Source organism: Siphateles boraxobius, unplaced genomic scaffold, assembly GCF_051911475.1.
Source record: "Siphateles boraxobius isolate OS27281-9 unplaced genomic scaffold, OSU_SipBor_1 29, whole genome shotgun sequence".
Taxonomy (NCBI): Eukaryota; Metazoa; Chordata; class Actinopteri; order Cypriniformes; family Leuciscidae; genus Siphateles; species Siphateles boraxobius.
This window is the reverse complement of record NW_027508908.1, coordinates 6,835,248-6,859,145: the sequence shown is the minus strand read 5'-3', so window position 1 is coordinate 6,859,145 and position 23,898 is coordinate 6,835,248. Positions and strand designations below refer to the sequence as shown.

At 37.4% G+C, this 23,898-nt stretch overlaps 2 protein-coding genes across 5 annotated transcripts; one reads left to right on the top strand and one right to left on the bottom strand.

Moving 5' to 3' along the window:
- Positions 1-10,602: 10,602 nt before the first annotated feature.
- Positions 10,603-15,329, top strand: emp1a (epithelial membrane protein 1a). 2 transcript variants are annotated; one of them, XM_077246402.1, is made up of 5 exons: positions 10,603-10,725; positions 12,098-12,218; positions 12,470-12,578; positions 12,940-13,080; positions 14,031-15,329. In XM_077246402.1, exons 2-5 carry the CDS (start codon positions 12,141-12,143, stop codon positions 14,189-14,191), a joined length of 489 nt encoding a protein of 162 aa, XP_077102517.1. In that variant the 5' UTR covers positions 10,603-10,725; positions 12,098-12,140; the 3' UTR covers positions 14,192-15,329. The 2 variants fall into 2 exon arrangements, with proteins under 2 accessions (XP_077102517.1, XP_077102518.1); XM_077246403.1 differs by lacking the exon at positions 10,603-10,725 and adding an exon at positions 11,016-11,135.
- Positions 15,330-15,331: 2 nt separating this feature from the next.
- Positions 15,332-22,620, bottom strand: f8a (coagulation factor VIII associated). 3 transcript variants are annotated; one of them, XM_077246394.1, is made up of 14 exons: positions 22,018-22,620; positions 21,609-21,716; positions 21,394-21,489; positions 20,290-20,336; positions 20,135-20,207; positions 19,693-19,852; positions 18,499-18,567; positions 18,255-18,375; positions 18,060-18,152; positions 16,667-16,731; positions 16,457-16,538; positions 16,322-16,368; positions 15,782-15,837; positions 15,332-15,673 (listed from the first exon to the last, which is right to left on the bottom strand). In XM_077246394.1, the coding sequence occupies exons 3-14, from the start codon at positions 21,429-21,431 to the stop codon at positions 15,592-15,594; spliced, it is 933 nt and encodes a 310-aa protein (XP_077102509.1). In that variant the 5' UTR covers positions 21,432-21,489; positions 21,609-21,716; positions 22,018-22,620; the 3' UTR covers positions 15,332-15,591. The 3 variants fall into 3 exon arrangements, with proteins under 3 accessions (XP_077102509.1, XP_077102508.1, XP_077102510.1); XM_077246393.1 differs by lacking the exon at positions 22,018-22,620 and adding an exon at positions 20,693-21,076 and having other exon boundaries at positions 21,372-21,489; positions 21,609-21,630; XM_077246395.1 differs by lacking the exons at positions 18,499-18,567; positions 22,018-22,620 and adding an exon at positions 20,693-21,076 and having other exon boundaries at positions 21,372-21,489; positions 21,609-21,634.
- Between the last annotated feature and the right edge of the window lie 1,278 nt (positions 22,621-23,898).

Genomic DNA, 23,898 nt, shown 5'->3' with positions numbered 1-23,898 from the left:
AAATAAGGATCATCCATACCCATGTCAAAATAATTACTAAGTGAACTTTTACAAATAGTATTGTCACTTTGTCACTATTGTTCTATAGATTTTTATGGAATTGTATAATACTTTTAAAAGGCTAATTAATAATTTATAAGACTAAGGCAAAAGGCAACAATTGAGATAGTTAAATAGCATTGCGTAAAACAAAAGTGCTTAAATGTCTGGAAATCAAAGCAAGTGTGCCATGTGTAGGAAGCCATTTTTTTGACAATTCAAACAAAAACAAACCTTTTAATGATGAACATTTGACATTTTTGCTGTTCTTAGTCCTCAATCTAAAATAAGAAAGATCTAAATCTTTACAGCATATACTACTCTTAAGGATATAAAATTTATGCAAAAACTATGTATTGTAAGTCCAACGCATTCAATTAATAAATAATAAAAGAGTCAACAAGTAGCTTACAAAATATTTATTTCATTATCAGTAGGAGAGTTTAATCAAGTCACTTCAACATCATCATACCAATTAATATTCTATGAAAAGACAGTTTATTAAGACCATCTTTTCAAATACATCAAAATTGTACACCATTCCATTCCAGATTTTAATTGAGCGCTTCAGCAGCTGAAGGACTGTAGAAATACGATCCAGACTGTGATGCCTTTCCTGGCGGTTGCACTTCCTGGGAGGTAGATCTGAAGTGTGGAGACCCAAAAATGTCCTTCTCTAGACTTGCCGGTCTGTAGAACTGATACGGTGGCAGAGTGTCATTCTGAGGCGTCTGACTGCTCTGTACACTTGGCCTTTCAGAGTAGGCATGGGGAAACCGCATGCCCCTTACTGAAGGGCCCTGACTGTAAGGAAGTTGTGCAACCTGTGCACCTTCCTTTACAGGAAAAAAACGAGGCATGGGTTGTGGCATGGATATAATGGGATGATTGCCTGTAAACGTTGGGGCCTGTGGACTGGGAACTGGAGCCATGGATCGTGGCTGGAAAAATTCCTTGGGACTAGAACCAGTAATTTTTGTGTAAACATTAGCTGAAATGTGACTTGGCTGGTATTGTGAATGACTTTCTCTGCCAGATGCATCAACAACAGACCTCTGATAAAGATCTAGAGATTGATCTCCAGCAGTCTGATACTCAAGATACTCTGGTGTACGCCTTGAAGCTAGCACCAATGGTTTTGACTCTTGAGACCGCCTTTTTACAGGAACGTGACTGGTCCAAGGCTGTCGGACTGGCTTTTGGATACGTTTTGGACGTAAGGGTCTATCATCTTGCAGAGCAGGGTAAGAGGGATAAATACTTGCTTGAGATGGGGATAAGGGAGTTGTGCTGGAACCCTGATGGCCATAACTTCCTTGGTGAAAGTGTGGGTGGTGTTGAGAAGGCTGGAAATGTTGAGCTGGCAGGAAAAGTTGACTACCAGAATAATGGGGGTTAGAAACCACAGCACTGGTTAGTGGCTGTTGAGTGTAAACATTCATGGGAGGAACAGTAGGGTTAGCAGGTGCAACCCAAGTAATGCCAGGCTTTTGATAACTGGGTATTTGATACCGTAAAGGTGGAGCAGGATTTTGAACAGGAGGCAGAAACATCTCTGGGAGAATCGGTGGTTGTTGATTATAAGAGCATATGAAATACCCAGGTGGAAGATATTGTGCTAAACTGGCAAGAGAAGGATTTACTTGAAGCGGAACAGGACTAGGAAAGTTGTAGTTCTGAGCCGACCCAAAAGGCTGATACAGCGAAGAACTAGGGACAGGAACCCTTGAAGGCTTAGATTGAGGGGATAAAGCAGGTCTTTCGAACCGATAAGGATAGTCCATGTAGTAAGGTTGAGATTTCTGAGCCTTCGTGACTGTAGCAGCCAGATCCTGTTCCATCGGCTCATGTTGGGGATGTTGATGTTCGATTTCCGGTTCAGGTGTCGGTTCAGGTGTCGGTTCTGGAGACGGTTCCGGAGACGGTTCCGGAGACGGTTCCGGAGACGGTTTAGGAATAAGTTCTGGAGTCAAAACCACATGTTTACTTGTCAAAGGATCTCTGAAAGGCACCGGCTTTGTTTGTGTAGGAAGTGAAAATGGGAAGTTTACAGACAGATTAAAAGAGCCAGGCAAAGATGGCAATTTAGGCAGCCAACGACCCCTTGGGTGTAGATGGGGTGATCTAGCTACATTTCTTTGCTGTTGCTCAACTGGAAATGCTTGCACCTGCTTCACAATCTGACTAGGAAATAGTTGCTTTTGTGGCAGTGGTTGGGTTGTCTCAGAAAGCCCCGGTTCTTTGACGGGAAACACTGGTATTGGCTCATATGGACAGGACAGTGGCATCATCTTGCCTTTTGATTTCAAAACCAGAATGAAATGACCATCCTAAAAATCACATTTAAACCAAAAATCAGAAATATTTCCAAATCTGTAAAATATTGCCAAAACCCCACAACAACTCACCCTGAAGTTGACACCGCAGCTCCTATATGGAACAGAGAAGGTGAGCTGTCCCTGGTTAGACTGCTCTCGGTGCCAACATTCAGTGGCCACATAAAGCAGAGGTGCCCATTCTCCATTTACTATGGAAACAGGTGATATTAACATATCAAAGTCCTCAAGTGTTAGTCACCCCAGAATGTTTTTTCATTCCCATTACTCAATACTTACATGCAACTGACAATTCATCTGCTCTCCCATCACCAACAATAGTCATTTCCATGGCATTGTTCTTACAGACAACGGAGGGAGGGGTCACACTTGCTGGACAGGACAGAACCTGCTCTGTCCCATACCAGCTCAGAGACAATACATATTCAGTTTTCTGAAATGTTTTTGAACAAAATAAAGTGAATTGTTTTTAAGGTCACCTTGAGGCCCACAAATTGAGATTACATGACCAGCCATACACCACTCATTTTACCCCCAGTAAACTGTTATTGGACTCTTGCTCCCACAGCTGATCATGAAACCACTTGTTTGCTACATCCATAGTGATAGATGTCCAAGGGATGCTGACATATATCGTGGAAGTGGGCCCCAAGTTACTTTTGAGGTCTGGTACAAAAATACATAGCCTATAATCCCATATGTATGCACAATTAATAATTAAAAGATTGAAATCTCAATTTTAACACGCATGATTTTTTTTGAATTACAATGATTCTTCAGTTTTTAAACATTTGATCACATCGGAAAATTTAAACCTGCTTTCGCACTGCAGCTGAGCCAGAGTGAGCAGCGGTCATGAAAGCTATACGTTTTAAAGGCCAACTGAATAACCTTGAAACGCGCAGCATTTTTCAATGTGTTCACCTAATTTCCACAGAAAAAGGAAGACAGGGCGAGACACAAACCGCTCCTCCCCTTTAAAAAAAAATAGCCAATAGCTATTAGTTTATATCACAGTTTTCCCAGAGCCATTGAGCTTAGTTAAGCGACAGTTTCCTCCTAATCTCTAACCGTTTCTCCTAATCTCATCCATGTCGCTTCAAAATATGGCATTCCATGCAGAATTCAAATGGGTCCAATAAGTTTTGTATACATTTAACTTCATTCGCACCGATGGAAAGCATATTTACACAGTCTGAATCATTTCTTATCCTATCCCTTATATAGTGCACTATGTGCCATTCACCATGTAGAAAATATTAAATGTGTGAACAAATGACCGATTTTAGCAGCAGCTTCAGCATCTATTTATAAAGTAGGGGGCGGGAAGCTTCAGATTCTAGAGAGCATTTGATTAGACAGAAAATCTGACCAGAAGCTGCAGGGCAAAAATGATGTCATCCAAATCATTGATCGATTTTGGCGGAAGTGAGAGACTAAGTTTTGAATCCTTATATCTTCTAAATGTTCACAGTAATTTTTTTTTTGAGCACACAAGCTTATATGTAACAGTCAGACCAAAAAGTATTAAAAGCCAAAAAAAAAAAAAAAAAATTACATTGATTTCATGGGGACTTTAAACCACTTCACAAACTGTTTTCAACTACACAGTGTTGCGATTTCTGTGTTGCTAACAAAATAACAAAAGTACTAGGATAAATCTTTATAGTCTGGATATGTTGCGACATCGGCCGCATGATCGGCTGGTGACCAGAATTGGCCGATTTTCATGGGATTTTCACAGAATTTGCATGTCTAGTGTGTTTTAACAAGAACTGGGCTATGTCAGAAAAGAAAATGAAGACTATTTATATAAAATGTAGCTACCCATTTAAACTTGTTTTTATTATTTCCCAATCGTTTCCCGCACTTGCCCGAGCTTACCTCTCTGCACCATGTACAAGCGTTGACAGTGAGCCTGGCTGGACATGTGGCAGAGAGAGAAGAAACAGACTAACTGGTGACAAAGCAGAAATGCTTCTGTTTGAGAAGAAAAACTTGTTTTGAGATATATCTTTATACTGCAAGGATATATTCATTTAATTTGTTATTTATATATTATTTTATTGCCATTAACCATTTTCATACAGAAGTTTAGATTGCTAAATATATCAAATTTTTTTTAGTTGGATATTGGATGTGAAAAGGAAATTGTTCTTCCATAACACTGCACTTTAGGTGTGTGAATTTCCCACACCAGGAGTAATTCATACAGTTCTATTTTATAGCAATTATCTGTAAAAAAATAAAAAGTAATATACAAAATGTTCTATTAAGAAAAGATAACAAATATTTGTGTGTGTGCTGTAAAGTGGTTAGAAAAAAATGAAATCGGCTAAAATCGTTATCGACAGGTCTAACTCAATGAAAAACCGGAAATGGCCTAGAAAATCGTAATCGGTGCATCTCTACTTTAAAACAAATGTACCTTTAAATAATTTGTTATGCCAGTAGATGGCAACAAGCGACAGTTAGAATGTATTTGATTTGAAGAGATTAGGTCAAAAACTCTGAATGAAACAATTCATTAATTAAAAACACTTTAACACTTCATTTAAATTAAATATTTTTAACATTTATAACATTAGACAATTAAAACTAAACTTAATTAAAAAAAGTGCACCTTTTAAAAACCAAAAAAGCTGCATTTGTAGAGCAAAAAAAGAAATACAAGAGACTAAGCTCACAGATCTTATTGAATAAGTAACACTTTTTCAGTGACTGAAATGAAAAACCAAATGGACGCTTACCTCTTGTTTCACATAACATGAATCATAGCTGAATTGCAGGTGGACATCTGTGTGAGAAGTCTTTATGGCAACACCACAAAAAGCTGCTAACTGGTCCAAGCGGAGCAGGTCTCCTAGCGCTATCAGAAGAAAACATAGCAGAAGTTTAAATATGAAAAGATGTGAAAACCAAAGTGCTGTGCAATAAATGTAAAAAACTTAAATACAGAACCAAAAAAACAAATGAAAATTGTATACCCTCAAACAGAATTATAAAAGAATAAAAATGGGTCTTCAAAGAGGATTTTAACAGAAATAGAAGGGGAAGATCTTATGTGGAGTGGAAGACTATTCCAGAGCATGGAAGCAACCACAGCAAAAGCCAAGTCACCTTTAGTTTTAAAATGTGAACGAGGGACTGAGAGGAGAAACTGACTAGAAGACCGAAGAGATATAGAGGTTGTATGCAGAGATTTTAAAATACACTGGTGAGCATGACTATGTAAATCTTTAAAAACAAAGTGCAGAAACTTAAATCAACACGAAACTTGACTGGTAGCCAGTGTAGAGAGACGAGTACTGGCTCACGTTTTCAAGTGCCAGTCAAATCTGGCTGCCACATTTTTCACCAATTGCAACCATTTCAGAGCGGATTTAGGAAAACCCAGATAGAATGAATCAGTTATATCATTATTTAACTGTAAAAAAGTCCATCCAGCATTTAATGTCTTGAAAACATGCAAACTGATTAGACACAGAACCGTTGTTAACAGGAAAGTAAAGCTGAGTGTCATCGGCATAGATATAAGATAAGTTCTGTTTCTGAATAATATGACCGAGTGGAAGCATAAATAAGGCAATAAGAGGAAGACCCAGAATAGAGCCCTGCTGAACACCATAGGAGATTTAAGCATGAGTGGAATCATTTCCCCAAATTAACAGAAAAAGATCTGCCCTTAAGGTGAGATGCAAACCAATACAGCACAGATCCCTGAAACCCAGCTACATGATCAAGTCTTTGTAAAAGGATGTCATGATCTATTGTGTCAAACGCTGCACTTAAATCAAGCAGGATTAAAATATAGTGAGAACCGGCAAGAGGGAGTAAAATATCACTGCAAACTTTAACAAGGCAGATTCAGTACTATAAAGTTCTCTGAAAGTAGACTGAAAAGTCAAAAATATTAAATGTACTCAGGTAAGATGAAAACTAAGAATGAACAACTTTTACCAAAACTTTTGAAATTAAAGATAATTTAGAAATGGGTCTTTAGTTATTCAAATCATGCTAATCAAGATGGTGCTTTAACGACGGATGGACTATTGCAGGAGTGCCCAATCCTGTTCCTGGCGATATAGGCCTAAGAACCTGAAGAGTTCATCTTCAGTTGTGTTTGATCAGAATTGGAGCTGAACTTTCCAGGAAGATAGTTCTCCAGGAACAGGATTGTGCACCCCTGGGCTATAGCATGTAGAACATCAGAGGGACAGAATGAGGGCTTCATTTAAACAATATCAGAGCTGTGAAGGTGTGACAGGTTGAAAAAGAGAAAGAGCTCCGATAAAATGCCAATTCTAGAGTACAAAAATGTTGAGATGTATATTAGACCTAATACACTTAACTTTATGTATAATATGTTTTAATAACGGTTCACACATAACCAGTTGAGATCTTTAATGAGGCACTAGGAGTGGGATTTTTTTTAAACTAATTGTACTAAAAAGGTAACTAATTGTACTAATCATTTCAACTTCATTAATGGCACTCTAAAAAGACATTCTCTGAAAATTTCGTATGATATCTGAAGTCACTGATTAATGTTAGCTATAGCAGAGCGCATCTACGGAGAGCCTGGCCACTCCCTATTAAGTCCTATTGTACCAAATTTTGGTTGTAGTTCCACCAGAGTTCCACTGGGGGGTGATCGCCCATGAATGCAAAATGAATGGGAGTCTATGGAGCTAGACGGCTACATTTGTCTTTCACCCAATGCAGTTGAGAAATCTCAGATTTGATTGTAGGTTTTGCAAGTTCAACATGGGCTATAGGTCGAAAGTTGAATGAACGAGTACTTATGTCCTTTTGATTTCTTACAGGTTGAGTTGTTGTTGCCCATAACATGCTAGCATTCTACTAATGAACGCTGATGATTGGTCAGTGAAAGACTGATTACGACCAGAGATACCGCTTGATGGCATCGTGGCATCCGAAGCAGGACCAGAATATGTGTGCGCATTTTCGGCGTGGTCTTTTAAAACAACAAAACAAAAACTCGTCTAGCACGGGTATTTACCTGTGTCAGCTGTGTTGTCGATGCCTCGAGAGAAAAGAAAGTGCAGAGCGCGAAAGCACCAAAGTGACTGAAGGATTGCCGTTAAGCAGTATCTCTGGTCGTACGATGTTTTATGACATCATTGACATTTTAAGACTTTTTAAAGCAAATAAGTGACTCTAAAAAATCTAACACCCAGCAAAGTGTAATTTTTTGCATCTCCTTTTGAATACAACATTCAAATTACTAGACAAAAAATTATATCCTGAGAAAAGTGGATTTTGAGGGGTATAGCTCCATTGACCTCCATTCATTCTGCACTCGTCCTGTGAGCGCCCTCATATGGAACCAGAGTGCAACTGCAACCAGTTCAGAAGCCTGAAGTTTACTGAGAGTGGAAGTTCTCCCCTTATTAGACATTCTCTGGCTATAGGCTAACCTACATTAGCTTATTATTAATGGCTAGAGACAAAATACATTCTAAATTTCCATAAATTGGTATTCGCTGACATAATCACTTGCAATTTCAGTGGTGTATGTGAATTAACAGTAATTGAGGAAATTCTGTTTACACTTACGTCCACGAATATGGAGATTGACGACATCTGCGTGCTTTAGAAAAACTTTAAAGACCCGTTCGCCGCATTCAAACTGCGGTTTAATTTGTCTTGTCTGTTTAAATGAATCCGGTCCTCCGTCTCCAACAGATTTCACACTTCTTCGCTGTTTTGAGTTTAGCCAAAACTTAAAGAAATCACCACCTGACATCTCGTCGTGGCCATTAAGCCTTGACAGGGGGTATTCCCTCTTGGCAAATTCGTTACAGAAAACAAGTTGAAAATCGAATAATAAAATGCAAAGTATTAAGAGATGACCGCACGCATTCATTTCGGATAGTTGAATCTCCCGCTATTAATGATACAATTACTTTTAATCAATGTTGATGTTTAACTCATCTCATGCTCGCACAAACAGCCTACTTTGCGAGCTACAGCTTGTACCAATAAATATGGTAGCTCTCGAGCCTGAGAACTACTAGCCTAATTAATTGTCGCGTTGGGAACCGACGCCTTTGTACGCAATGAACCACAGCTGAAGCTAATTGTCTAATGGCATTAAATAATGTTCTCATATGGAGAACTACAGCCTATATTCAACGGTTTTTTATGTGGTACGATCAGAGTTATCATTCCACTCTCCTCTTTTTCTTTCGGTAAATGTTAGAACACTAGCATAGCCAGAAAAACGTCTCTGGGTGTGCATGAGAAAAACTCGATGTGCCACATTTATTGTCAAGTAATATAAAAATCGGTCATTCACTCGTCCAAGAAAAAAATTGGTTGTCCAGAATTTTTTTTGATTTTTTTGTGTGTGTTGTAAATACAATTTATTCTGACGCAATATTCTCATCAGTGTTCAATCAGCTTTTACATATTTAAATCTGCATTATTATGATATTTTAACCTTTATAACGAGCATTTAAATATGTGCTTCATCTTTCATTTTAAATTCTTAAATTTGATCAATAAATTCAATTGAATAAAGAACCTATATGGCTGTTACCAATCAAATTAATTAATTTACACTGAAATATTACAACTGCATTAAATAATGTTATGAGGTTGTTTTAAATATTTTTTGAATATACAAATATAATTATATCCTACTTTTAAACACGAAACTAAACCACCAGTAAAGGGCAGCAAGTGACCGTCTTAATGAGTGAGTTATCGAGTCATTTATTCAAATGATTCTTTCAAACGGCTGAATCGTTCAGCAATGAGGCAGTTGTTTAATGGGTCATTGAATCTTTGACTCAACCGATTCATTCGAAGCGCTGAATCATTCAGTAATGCGGTTATGTTTTCCGGTGAGATGCGCAGTGGTTCTGCTGTGATCTTTGTTTTGAACTTCGCTGCTCAAATAGAACAAAATCAGCCAATATTGTGTCTAAAATGTGACTTGATATTAATTACTTGTTTATTGAACTGTCATATGAAATCAGTGTCACATTTTCAATTGTGATGGTATTCAGCACTCGTGATCGTATTATGTTGCTTAACTGTATCATATCATATGTTATATAAAAACTCCGCATGAATTTTTTTATCCGCTGTATGTTCGTTTCTTCGTGTGAACTGTGCTCATTGTTTCCATTTCTCATCATGAGGCGCGAGCCTCAACAGCACAACCTTCTTACCGTCAGTCAGTTTGCGGATTGATTGGCAGTGCGAATGTGGGCCGATATTTTTTTAACGATAATAATTAGAATATTTGTACATTTAAAATGTATTTTAATTTTTAAGTAAACAACAATAGTCCAAGTTTAGAAAAACATTTTTATCAAGACTTTAAAAAATAATTCTGCATCTATTTTTAGGTGTGCGAGCTGCCACGGTGGGTGGCACCGGCACACCCTGGCACACCCGTGGCTACGCCTATGTGTTAGAAGCTAAACAAGTGTTGGAGATGACGTGATAAAAAAATACAGAACAATTCATGAAATAAAGACGATTTTTTTTCAAAATTTTTTTTTACATTTATAAATGTAAATATAATTTAGAAATATAAATAGTTATTTATTTATAAAAAACACTCGACATGGCATTTATGCATAATGAAGAATACGAACAGATATAACCTTATATGATTAATTTTCACAAAAAAGTTTGAAAAAATTCACATACAAAAAAAAAATTGGAAACAAAATGTACAACGCACAGAGAAAAAACACTGACAAATAGCTCTAGTGCAGGGGTGTCCAAACTCGGTCCTGGAGGGCCACTGTCCTGCAGAGTTTAGTTCCAACTTGCCTCAACACACCTCAGCTGCTTTTAAGTTTTTAGCATGCCTAATGACCTTCAACAGCTAATCAAGACCTTGATTAGTTGTTTCAGGTGTGTTTAATGGGGTTGGAGCTAAACTCTGCAGGACAGTGGCCCTCCAGGACCGAGTTTGGACACCCCTGCTCTAGTGTGAAGGCGCCGTAACCTATTCTGCTCCGTTCAATCCGCAGTAGGTGTCGCTCCAAACCTACTTTAGATGAGTCATCAACCGCTGCAAAGTACCTGCGCATCACATTCTGCCTGCACTACTTTATCATGATTGGAGAGATGGGTTTTGATTGGCGCTTGGTTCGCCCTGTTGTTGGGTAGCCATGTGCTGCGTTTGGCCCGTGCAATGAATCCCTTTTAACCCTTTTACTGTCTATGCTTTTAACCCTGCAGTTATGTGTGCGACACCGGGCGAGTGTGGAGTCTGCGGTCACCGTGCATCTCCAGAAGAGCTGAGATAGGATGCTGCGGCATGCGGATAGATCGCTGCAGCTATAGCACATCACAGCTTTAGGTAATAGGATGGCGACCTCGCAAACTCTTTGCAAAAAATTGAGCATGCGGCAAAAGTACAATTTCCAGTGCTTTTAAGGAGGCGTCTAAACATTGAGCTGTTCGGCATTTGAATAAAATATGTTGGTGGCTGTTTTGACATTCAGAGAAACCAACGTTTGTGTGTTTATTACTACACATAGTGCATGAATTTCCCGTGAGCGACAATACAGTTCTAGGATTTCGCAATCTGGATGTGGGATACGTAAAAGTAAGTCCTTGGGATGGGTGGGGTCGTCTATGCAGCAAAATAGTGCGGGAGGGGGGCGAGACAGCGGACGAGGTGCGGGGAAGTGCGGATCCTCGGATGGTGGGTCATCAGATATAGGCTACGAAAAGCAAGAAATAATTTGAGAGCTTAAAATACCCAAGGTAACGTTTGATTATCTGTGCCGTGGCTGTAGAATTCAGGCTGTTAAGTTAGTATTTATGAAGGCAATTAAGCATCTTAGAATTATAATCGACACAACACTATTTCGATTATTTAGAATTTGGATGAAACTGCATCCGAAAGTATGACGTTACACGAATTCATTCTGTGTCGCACATCTGTAATTCGCGGAAAAATCAGGATTCTATTGTACATTCGTCTTATGTATGTAGGCTAATGTAGATTTGTTTGAATGTGACAATAAATAACAGATTGTTATGCATTGTTGATCGCATCAACGTTATTTTGAACGGGCATACAAATGTGTATAAAATGAATGCATTGGCATGAGGTCTGCTCTGAACTGTTATAGTTTTTTTAATTTAATGTGATTTAACACAATATTTTCTCTTAACTTTATTGTTGTTTGTCTGAACAACCTGCATCAGCATGACATCTCAGTTCATAAATGTGTGACTTTAAGAAAAGGGCATTTAAGAAAACCTTCTACTACCTCATGACATCTATTTTAGTTTAAGAGTCGTTGGAGATTTGTGCATGTAATCTTGGTGGAAACAAAGCCAGTATCCCAAAAGGAGAGGTAACCTTATAATAACAAAACAATGGCTATCTATCGCTTTGGATCATGCAGCTTTAATGTGGGGATGTCATAGGCCACGGCTGCTTGTTATCAGCATATTGGGAAAATCTGCCTGACTTAAATGCAAGAAAACATGATTTGCAATATTATTTGCACACAAGTAAAAGTACTGTGTGAATGAAAAGCACATATTCATTTTGAAAAGATGTCAAATCTTGGCATATATACAACTTTTTCATTTCAATACGTGGCTATTCTCATTCAGTCATCATAAAATAGATGCTAAATCACACAGGACCTTTCGATGTGGAGTATTTCTTAAACACAAGATGTCATGTCTTATAATATTTTCCTCCCTTTCAGTGGGATATTGTTCCACCCTGTGTCCTCCTCTCATCCTCTGAATATGTTGAAGGCCCTGGCTGGAATCTGTTTGCTTCATCTGACTACAATATTCTTCCTCTTTTGGGCAACTATAGATGATGTAAGTTAATATTCCTCTTTTATGTGGATATGTAATGAAATGTAAATACGTGTGCATTGTAAGTGTTTTTATTGTCACTGTAGTAGTCAATCATTTTCAGATGTTAACTATATCCATTATTTAGTTGTAGCTTGTAGCATTGTTGCTTGTAGCATTGTTATTTGCTTGTAGCTAATGCTATTTTTTTCCCAGGCATGGTGGTTTGCTATTTGCTTGTAGCTAATGCTAGTTTTTTTATTTTATTTTCCCAGGCATGGTGGTTCACAAGGACCCTTTACACAGACCTGTGGGGCAGATGGGTGATGGAGAACAATGATGATGTATGGGTGTACATGGATATACCAACCTCATACAGAAAAGGTAAGACAAAATCATTTTAGAAGAAGGTATTTTTTAGGCATCTGTGTTATTTCACTGGTGCCCCCTCTTTTAGACTTTTAAAAATAAAGGTTCAAAAAGGGGGTTTGCATCATTTCCATTGAAGGACCATTTTGGGTTTTCCAAGGAACCTTTCAGCGAGCCATTTTTTTTTTTTAGTGTGAAAAACATTTTAATCATCTGAAGAACTCTTTTACCAATATAAAGTGCATGTTGTGTAATGGAGAAGTTCCTGGATGGTTAATATTCTTCATGGAACCTTAGATTCCAATAAAGAACCTTGATTTTTAAGAGTGTACAGACTGGGACACTCATGTGACGTCCCTTCAATCGCTCCTTCTAGACTATCTGCAGGCGGTTCAGGCGTTTGCAGTGCTGTCCTGCCTGTTTGCTGTGTTCTCTCTCTGTGTGTTCATATTCCAACTCTTTACTCTGGGTAAAGGAAAGCGGTTCACCATCTCTGGTGTTGTACAGCTCATCTCCTGTAAGTCCCTGCTTCTGAAAATCTGCAACACAATCTAATGGCAATTCGTAACAATTTTCCTTTTGGCTAATTGGTGGCTAATTTGTATAAATTCACACAATCTCATTCATACATTTTCATAAAATCTCTTCACACCCCAGTGACGGGTATGTTTAGCTGTGGAGTTAGGATGGACCTTCATGCTAAGTTTTTTCTTATAATTGTACGAATTCATACAAAATCGCCACCTTGTAACATAGTTACGTTTTCCCGTGAGATCAGGTTGAAATCTGAGGTTAAATAAAGGCGTCATTAAGGTGTGTGTGTGTGTGTGTGTGTGTGTGTGTGTGTGTGTGTGTGTGTGTGTGTGTGTGTGTGTGTGTGTGTGTGTGTGTGTGTGTGTGTGTGTGTGTGTGTGTGTGTGTGTGTGTGTGTGTGTGTGTGTGTGTGTGTGTGTGTGTGTGTGTGTGTGTGTGTGTGTGTGTGTGTGTGTGTGTGTGTGTGTGTGTGTGTGTGTGTGTGTGTGTGTGTGTGTGTGTGTGTGTGTGTGTGTGATAGGACCAATATGGATTTTTTTGATGGCTGATGCTGATATCTTAGAGAGTAGGGTGGTTGATATAAAGACGATATATTTTATATCCCTCACTTTAATTTAAACTAAAGTATGTAAACAACACATGCATAACAGTTGCTGCAGTAATATGTATGTTTATTTGAAATCTTTACTAAATTAGAAATAATTAATTGGAAAATATATCAATATGCATTGATACAGACAAAACTGAAGGTAAACAAAGTAAGGTAAAGTAATAAAGGTGGAGAATGAGTTCTCTCAGGCGCTGCGTCCTAATCGCTGTCAAAATAAAAGTCCCAGTGCTGTCAAAATAAAAGTACACCTCTGACACTTATCGGCCAGGGTGTACAGACACGAATTTTTGTTGCACATTTATATGTTTCTCTTGGACCTCTAGGTTTCTGCATAATGGTGGCTCTGTCAGTCTACACCGATCACTTTCACAGAGGTGAGAAGGATGGCTGGTATGGCTGGTCCTACATCATGGCCTGGTTTGGATGGCTGCTGACCCTCTTCACTGGAATATTGTACATCGTCCTGCGCAAGAGAGTGGATTAAACTTTAGCCCTCGCTCTCAGTGCTAATGTACAGCCTTGGATATTCCGTTCTTTTGTCATGCTAACTTTAATGTGAACTTTGACTAATTGTACTACTTCAAAGTGTAGGTGCAGTACCTGAAAATTAATGAGTTGTCTTGAATACAGGCCTATGATGGAAATGTAGAAATGTGCACTGCAAATCTTAGCATCAGCAGTTCATTTAAACGTTTGAGCAAGTTTAAAATAGGTTAAAGCCTTGTTTCAGCATTTTTATTTTGAGTAATGCTATAGATTGGTTTGATCGGTCATCTTCCTACTTCCACAAAGCACTGAGGGCAGTTAGAGGGTCTGGACAAACTTTGTTGCAGGGGTTAGTGTGTAAAGATGGCAAAGATGAAGTAAATACAGTATATACAAGAATAAATTGTACAAAATGTATTTATGACATGTATAAAGAAAAAAAACTAAATTGTACATATAGTACATATAGAAAAATGTTATAAAAGTGTAGTTTTAAACATCACTTGCACTTTAAGAACTAGCTTTGTCGTAAACAGGTTCATTTCATTTAATATTTTCTTTCAATTTATGTTGTTGATGGGAATAGCACAGGATAGTCTCTACTGTAGGTCAAGATAAGGGTCAAATCTTTGTTACTGCTATACATAATGGTGCTGCTCAGTTTGTGATCATTCACTTGGTCATGTAGACTTTTTGTAATTTGATTGTACAAACACTCTGCCATTATATTTTCTGAACTATTTCTGTGGGGTTTTCTTGATAATGACATCTTGGGTCCTGTTGCTATGCCAACTATTTTGATTAGCATGATGAATGATTGTTCATGTGGTCAGATGATCACCCTGTAAGATTCTAATTCTAGAGCACAGAATATTCCAAAAGAACTTTCAGAAGGCTTTTCTTTTTTTAAATTGTGAAAAGTACTGTTTTTATGGGAGTAATTATTCAATATCCTCTCAAGGAAGAAGCTCTTTTTCTGAGTTATGCCGTTTCTGCTTTGCTTGATTTCAGTCAGTTTTAGATGACTTTTTATTTTGCAGATTGGATTTTATTTTTTCATTGCAAAGCCAAACCGTGTAAACCAGGGAGGGCATTCATTTTAGTAAATCACACCAATAAAAACCTTGCCATAAGAATCTTTCTTTTAATTTTTATTATTTACAACATCAATATTTTACAACACAATATCATACCATTATATGAAAATGGAGGATAAGAAGCATGTTTGTATAAGAGACATTGAAACCTGATGTCATTGAGAAATGATAACTTTCTCACATGTGATTGTAGAGTTCTACTAGGTCCAGTGACCTTCTACAGTCCTCATGCAAAATGCACCAGGCACTGGCATAGGAATGTTCCAATAAGAAGTGTTTTGTGGGGGTGTATGGCGCCGAATCATATGCCCTGACCGGAGGGTGTAATTCGCTCCTGGACCACTAAATGAAGGAGATGATTCTGTTCTGCCGAAAGGAGAGGCCTGTTGTGAGACGGGAGCAAGGTGATTCAAAATGGTTATCTAATTGCAAAGGCTTAAATATAATATGGATAAATGCCTAGTATGAGGTTGGAAATACAGAAAGCTTACCACAGTTCCGTCTGGAGAGCTTTGAGAGATTCTGTATCCTTTTCCTGACATGCCATCTGTAAACAGGCCAGTAAAAGATGCATTTATTTGGACAAAAATACAGAACAAACAGTAATATTGTGAAATATCATTAGAAATGTTCTCTACTGTGATATATTTTAAAATGTAGCATATTCCTGTAATGGCAAAGCCTAATTTAATTTTCAGCATCATTACTCCAGTCTTCAGTGTCACATGATCCTTCAGAAATCATTCGAATATCCTGAATTGGTACCGAATAAAACTATTCCTTTAAAAAAAAAATATATATATATATATACTGACAAAACTTTTGAATGGTAGTATATGTTGCATATTTAGTAAGTATATTTATTCCTTATTAAATACCATACCACTACTTTGTTTTACATATTTCACAATCTGAAAACTTATTTCCAGGTTTAAACTGGATTTTGAATGCAGTGTCACTCTGGTCTCAGAGTGTTGGACACTCTATGTTTTAACAACCTAATTTTACATACATAGATTTTAAATACATACCACAACTGACTGTAGGAGAAGGAACACGTTTTCTGGAAGGAAGTTTACTAGAGGACAGAAGGTGACAACAGTTTATACAGAATAGCAACCAAATAAAACACTGTGCCTGGTTCTCCATTATTTAGAAAGTTTTACCCTGACTATGTGAGTCAAAGGATTCCCAGGCGTATCGCTCTAGTGTCTGAGCGTGTTCGGGTAGCAGCTTTTGAGGGGGAGGCTAAAACACAGACACAAACATAGTATGCTTATTGGGATAGTAAATAAACCCACTATTGGTATAAGTCTCTGATTTATTAATATTTTGTCCAACGTGTGAGGTGAGCTCATTTAAAATATTTACTTTACCTCAAGCAGCATTAACAGCAATACCCTGGAGATTTCACATTTTGCTATGATATCCATAAATGCACCTGGAATTAAGACCAACACAACTCAAGCATGAATCTTTAGTATTTACAGCACATTTCATTTCCTTCCCATTATTATTAGCTGATGTCCACACAAAATGAAAAGGACTGCTGACTCAGTAAAACAGCTAAACAGATTCTTGACAAGCATGAATATCAGTCACAAAAACAATATGACTGCTGCTTATAAATGGGATCAGATAACCCAAATAAACAGCAAATCTAGTGAAAGTCCCTAAAATTTGGCCAACAAAGCTCATACTAGGCCTGTCATGATCATGAATTGTGTGCTATCATTTCGAATTTCTCAAATATTTTTGATTACCTTTCATGCAGTGTATAAAACAGATTTGTGTGACGTTAAAAAGGTCTGCAAAGTTTTAAAATTAAAGTGCACGACAAAAAAAGTTATTGTCTCCTAAAAGAAAGAATAGATTCTGAACTGCTGAAACGCATTGTCAGCAATTCGATCTCAATTCCTGTTACCGACGAAACAACGTCACAAATTTGCATTATGCCTGTCTATGGTATTTATCGGCTACCCGCAAATGACATCTACTTTGACCCTCAAATACGGTAGTTGTAGCTGAGACTGGAAGAGTTTGGTTCATGTTGTCGACAAGATGCTGTTTTTAGCGCTGTGAATCCACAGTGCATTCACTTCAAATGGATGATGAGGACTCGTGATGGAATTGATACGGAAAAACCGACGGCAGCGCTGAGGAAGCATCCGGAGCTGAATTTCAGATATGGTAACGTGTTTCATTTCCGTCATACGCTGTAAGCGGTAGACCAATCACAACAGACTTACCCGTCTGACCAATCGGAGCAGAGTAGCTTGCGAAAAGGAGGGGTTTATAGAGACTGAATCTTCAAACAAACCATTTTCAGACTTTGAGAAATGAGGTGATGTGCAATGGATATTTTGAGAAAATTAAAACGTTTTTTTTTACCTCGGAGGCATGTGAACCTATTGTAGTAGACCTCCAAAACAAAATTAGGAACCTTTAAAATAGCATAATAGGAGCACTTTAATTCTGATTAGGTCATGTGACTTACAGTATAAGCCTAATACGTCATGTTTTTACTCGGAATTGTGCATAATATAATAATAAAAATAATTTTAAAAGGCAAGAGTGGTTTTTAAAGTTTGTTGATTGAAATTTAAACTGGAAAATGATTACAGTCATCTCAAGTAATTGCGGTTAGATCGAATAACCACGATTAGATGATGAATCAACCATCGTAACAGGCTCACCTCACACACCTAGATTTCAAAACTAAGATTGATTGAATTTATTGAATGCAGTGAAAGTGCATTATATTCATACCGACAGGGGTGTTGGTGCCAGGGAGCTGTAGTCCTCTCTCCTGACACATGTGCTGCATCTCTGAGAGCACAGCAAGAGCACCATCATAATCACCTGGCGATCAAAGATCACATCACTGCTCTGACAACCACAGAACCACATCTGAAACTCAATGCATGAAATGAATCAGGAAAACGCTCCTCTCTTAGAACTCACGGGTCAGTATTTTGCAGGAGGCCATTTCCCACAGTGATAGCAGGGCTTCAATTGGAGTTTGAATCTGCAGTTCTGCGGCTCTCTGGAAATGAACTATCGCCTCCCCCGGTCTATTCATCTCCTACACACAAACATATAAACAGGACCACATCATGCCGAGGCACTGTGAAACAAGGTGAATATTCATTTAAATGCATTTATTAACAGAAAGCTGCCCCATGAATGACAATGATTAATGTCTCACCTTCAGAGCATTGCCAAGCTCCAGTGAGAGACTGGCCGCCATAACAGGCTGATTCATCTCAATATAGACCTAAACAATATATAAGTACATATTTGCAGTATAACATCTAAATAAACACAAAATCTGCATTGTGATTGCAAGATTTTAGGCTTTTTACCATATTAGTCCAGCAAAGAGAAGTACTCTTCAAATGACTTCAATCAATTTTTAAGAGCATTTTAACATGAAGCATGTGACATAGCGGCTAGCAGCAAGCGAAAATTTCGTTTTTGGTTTCGTTTTGGGATAAACAATTACTTTAATAACAAATTTTGCTTTGCTTTGTTGTGGTTGTTTAGCTGTTCACCCTTATACTCTCTTCTTCTAACTGTAAGTGAGGGATTGATGTTTTGTCAGGCCAAGGTTATTATAGTTAAATTAAAACTAAAAAAATAAATAAATTGTTAGTTGAAATAAAATAAATGTTAACTGAAATAAAGTATAAAAAACAAGAGGGTATTTTTACACGACAACTATGTAATAAAAACTAAACGTTTTTCGCAACGTTGTCCAAACGATCCCCATTCACACAGATCAGCGGAAACGACTAAAATCACTGTATTTAGCTGACACGTCAGTAGTTGGCGATGGCACTTTTTAAAGAAACACTACACACCCATAGCCTGCACACATAATACACATGCGCATGACATCACAAATTTACGTTTTTGTGGTTTACAAAGGGACGATAACATTATCGCTTTCAAAAACATGCACATTGAAACCCATTTTCAAAAGTTTGTGTTTTCAGGCCCCCAAAACTCAGTTGTCGTGTGAATTAACGGGCAAAATGCATAAAATGTTTTTCAGTTTTAGTTGAAAATGGTGTCGTGTAAACGCAACCTTGTTTTATTTCAGCTAGTTGCCAAGGAAACCTTTTCATTTAGTTTCACTTTGATGTACTAAAATAACTAAAACTGAAGACATATATATTTTTAAAAAAACAACAACTATAATACTACCTCAATGATAATAAACATAAAGAGACTTTCAATGTAAATTACTTTCTCCATCCCTCTGACAGGTGTTTTGTTTCTATTTATAACGGCATATTCAAATCTGAGCCCAACTTTCCGCACATGAATAACCTTTGTTTATATATGCTTATCTGGATGAGTCTGAGTAACTAGTAATACATTTGATTGAGATAAATACCTTAATAGCAAAACTATAGCAGTTCATTGCTGCCTGCATATTCTCATCGAAGCCAGGAGCCATCAGCGCTCTGGTTTCCTGTTCCGAGGCCAGAAAGAGTCGGGCTGCATCAGTCAGAGCCAGGGCTTCTCCTGGAGCGTTGAACAGAGTCTGCTCACAGCTACGAAGACGGAAAAAAAAAAAAAAACAGTACAGCATGCTCTCTAGAACAAGAGCTTTCAATCTTTTAGCCACCAAGGAACCCCAAATATCATCAGCCTCATGCGAGGGACGCCAATTCAACAATTTAGTTCTGTACTGTTAGATGTATTAGAGTTTTTTTTTAATTGAAATCAACATTTTGGTTCATTTAAATAATGTTATTATTATTTTATCCGTGTAATTTTAATCTATGATATTTAATTTGTTTTAAATCAAAGGCATTAATAAATGGATCATTTACCGGGCCATGGCGAGATTACAGAAGGCAGCATACTGAGGACAGTCCTGCTGTTTCAGCTCTTTGGCCAGCTGACCTGAGGAAATATGTCATACAATGATAAACAGTGACTAGCATTGCTTCACATAATCTGAGCAGTCTTCTGAAACAGTACTCACCAAACTGTTCACTTGCTTCAGCAACATTAGGCTTCCGTAGAAAACGTCTGTGATTTGAAGAAGAGCGAGATATTAAAACGCCACTAAATTAGATTATTAAATTGATAGGCTGAACATCCGACAATACACTGCAGGAATTGTTCGTTATGCGAAGAATCTGGCATGAAAATAAACATCGAAAAGATGTAATCATCAACTGTTTATACATAAATCGTACATTAATGGGCTTATTTAATTTCGTATCTCTTCACATTTAGTAGCGACGTGCTAGTGTGGGTTGTGTTGTGCTATCATGACATTCTTTGCTTACGCTCAATATTGTAGACACCATTGATGGTCTACCAGAGATAACATTGAAAATAATATTTTATTAGTAATATAAATCTTTTATTTTAGCTCTTACTTTTTCAGTTTATTTGACACTGCCCGGTAGCGCATCAAAAAATCTCCCTCGGCTGCCATTGTTGACACTTAATAAGGAGGGGCAAACACACAGGAAGTTCCAATTCGAGTGTTCCCATTGGTTGAACACATATGAAGCTGTCTTGTGATTGGTTTTCACACTTCACAGGATACACAAAATCGTTTTTATGTTGGAGGTGAGGCGAGAGGTTTGGGGGGAAACGACACATATTGACACAGCTTTCAGTTGTTTTAATCTTTCATTTATTTTATGTTACACTGGTCCATAAAATATTTAATTATACAAAAATATTTATTTTACACTAAGTACATTCTAGCAGGTAACATTCATTCCTTCACAGGTTTTCATAAACAGAATCAAATACTTCTTGGGCTTCACGGTGCTGAAAGAGAACACAGCAATAGAAACTGTTGGTATTCTAAAACAACACTAAAATTCTAATTATGACAAATTTTATATGTGATTAAGGGAGATATCAGGTTTAATTCCCGTATTCTTCAGTACCTTCAGTGTATGATTCTATCCTCAAGAAACGTTTATATAATCAAGACTACATAACATTTAAATTTACAACCATATTTTTTAATGTAGGCCTTCATGTAATATAATTAATAATAATTTAACATAGGGCATTATTACAGGTCATGGAATGTTGCACAATGTTCCCCTATTAAACAAACCTTTTTATCAGAATTTTTCTTCCTTGTGTTTTCTTCATGCACCATAATCTCTGGATTCAACGTATCATAAATGGAGCTTGCTCTGTGTTGTAGCGCCTGTTGGAAGGGAGTATAAGATGTTGCATAAAACCTTAGCCCTTATTAAGCCTGAAATTCTTACTAAAACCATTTCCTAATTAATTCCAAATATTGAGACAAAGAAAAAGAAATCTCACTGTGTAGAGTGATGCAGATGCAGCATCCTCATCCAACATCACATCATCACTATCCTCGGGTCTCTGCTCTGCTACTACATTTTTTGCATCTCTACAAGGAGGTTGATCCTAAAAAAAGAGGCAAAACTAGAGATGAAACTACCAGTAACACATGTGGTTTTCTGGATTGTACACGTCTACCCTTTTCTGCTCATAACAGCACTATCTTGCAATCAAAGCAACTCTGGAATAACACATCTTGCATAATAAAACAAAGATAATCTTTTCTGAACTAACAGACAGAATACTGTTTAGTTAACAGTCCATATCTATAACCCCTCATGCATCAAAGTATTGAATAAAGTATACACAATTTGAGAATAGGTTGAATTATTACAGTATGTGCTATATATGTGTGGCCAAGTGTTACCTTGTAGCTCTTTAATATGTAAAGTGAGCCGGCAACACTGAAGATGAGAAGAATTCCTGAGAAAGCCATCATTGTGATGATGTCCTTTTCTAACTCCTCATCTGGCTCCTGATAACCTTTGTCTGAGTTAGGGTGGGACATGTGAGAGTAGCGACAAAGGGGAAATAAAGAGAAAATGTTTTTCTTTTGCTGAATGTGACAGTTTCAGTCTATCATGTCACATGGCTGAACTCACAGGCTTCTTTTGCTGTCATCATTTTTTTATGAATCCATAATAATCCTCTTTATTCATGTCAAGCCTATCTATTGGCTCACAAATGTATCAAATGAAAAGTTTTGAAGTAAAAACCACTATCAAGATTCATACATATTTTAATATTGTTTAAAATGCCTGAGAGATTAGCGAAAGGCACCAGCGCATTTCATTCATAGCACACATAGAATGTAAGACAAATCCTGGATGATCAATGATCTGCAGACTCACCTCTCACATGAACCACCCAATAAACATCCACATTTTTTCCCAATATATGAAAGAAGTAATTGCCAGAACTGGAGCTGTTGTGCATTTTGATATGTGCTTTCACCGACACATGTTTTTCCAAAAATTCACTTTTAAGATTTTTACTCCAAATGTTCCTGTTCTGAGTGTAGCATACAAGGCTCGAGCTCGAGTTTGCTGGAATTACCACTGACAGGTTGAAGTCAAGAACGTCTCCTGCTAGTGCCACTCTGGTTCTGTTCAACATAGAGATTTTAGATTCGGCTGGGGGGACAGAGGAGAGATCATGGTGTTATTGAACCATCTGTGCTCTCATGATATGTTCATAACTTTCTAATTCGTCTTGAGAGAGTGTGGGTGAGAAATCCAGCAATACAATAACGAAAATTAAATGAAACACACACTGCAATGACACATAAATAATGGTCAGCTATACCTTGAGTTTCCTGCCAAAAGCACAGTATTACGATCCAACACAGCACAGCATACATCTTTATTTGTGCAAAATGTCCTTTCATTTAAAAAACAAACAAAAACAAAAGAATCCACCTTTTCTTTCTTTGTGTTGTTTCATCAAAGCTCAGATATCCCCATCCAGCACAACGTTTTCAAAAGAAGTGGTAAAAAAAAGAAAAACCTAACAAGATAGGAAGTTAAGATGAAGTTAAGCCATATTACATCAGAGTGGAAGTTCACAGGACCTTAAACATCGTTAAGTACAGTCTCATGCAATCCTCAGTAAAGACTTCCCCTCTCACACCACAAGCTCACTCTCTTAAATGTGTCCTTTAACAGAACTGTTGTTCTTTGGTTGGTATATTAAAAACGTAATAATATTTAAGTCTGAATATAAACAGTTTTTAAACAACGTTTCAACACTGAAAAGTAGCCTAGTTTCTTTACAAAGCGTGTGGGGGAAAAAATCAGTTCAGGTCTTTAAAAAAAAGGTCACATGCTCGCGTCTGATGCTTAATTATAGCCTATGTTCTTTATATGCAGAAACAATGGGGGTTTATGCTAGTTTGCTAATTCGAATTCGGGAATAATTTGGTTTAAAAATAGTGCACCTTGTCTTTGACCACCAGGTGGCAGCAGAAGAGCACGTGATACTTTGCGAGAGAGCGCCTGACTCACATCAAATAAAAATGACTTCCAAAATCATCAAAAATGAATTACGTAATGATTACATCACTGTCACTGAAATACACATAATTAGCGCCAGGGCAGATAAATCAAAACCAGCAGTAGCGAACCGTCAAATAAAGTTTCCCTACCGTTTAGTAGGCTATAACTTTAAAGTATATATTAGGGGGGAACAATTATTTATTATATAAAAAAATTTGTTTTATATATATATATATATATATATATATATATAT

Coding starts and splice junctions, on each gene's coding strand:
- emp1a (XM_077246402.1), top strand. CDS start 12,141: ATGTTGAAGGCCCTGGCTGGAATCTGTTTGCTTCATCTGACTACAATA. Junction 12,219..12,469: donor TTTGGGCAACTATAGATGAT/GTAAGTTAATAT, acceptor TTATTTTCCCAG/GCATGGTGGTTCACAAGGAC. Junction 12,579..12,939: donor ACCAACCTCATACAGAAAAG/GTAAGACAAAAT, acceptor CGCTCCTTCTAG/ACTATCTGCAGGCGGTTCAG.
- f8a (XM_077246393.1), bottom strand. CDS start 20,751: ATGGCAGCCGAGGGAGATTTTTTGATGCGCTACCGGGCAGTGTCAAAT. Junction 20,208..20,289: donor TGAAGCAAGTGAACAGTTTG/GTGAGTACTGTT, acceptor ATATTTCCTCAG/GTCAGCTGGCCAAAGAGCTG. Junction 18,153..18,254: donor CTCCTGCAAAATACTGACCC/GTGAGTTCTAAG, acceptor TTTGATCGCCAG/GTGATTATGATGGTGCTCTT.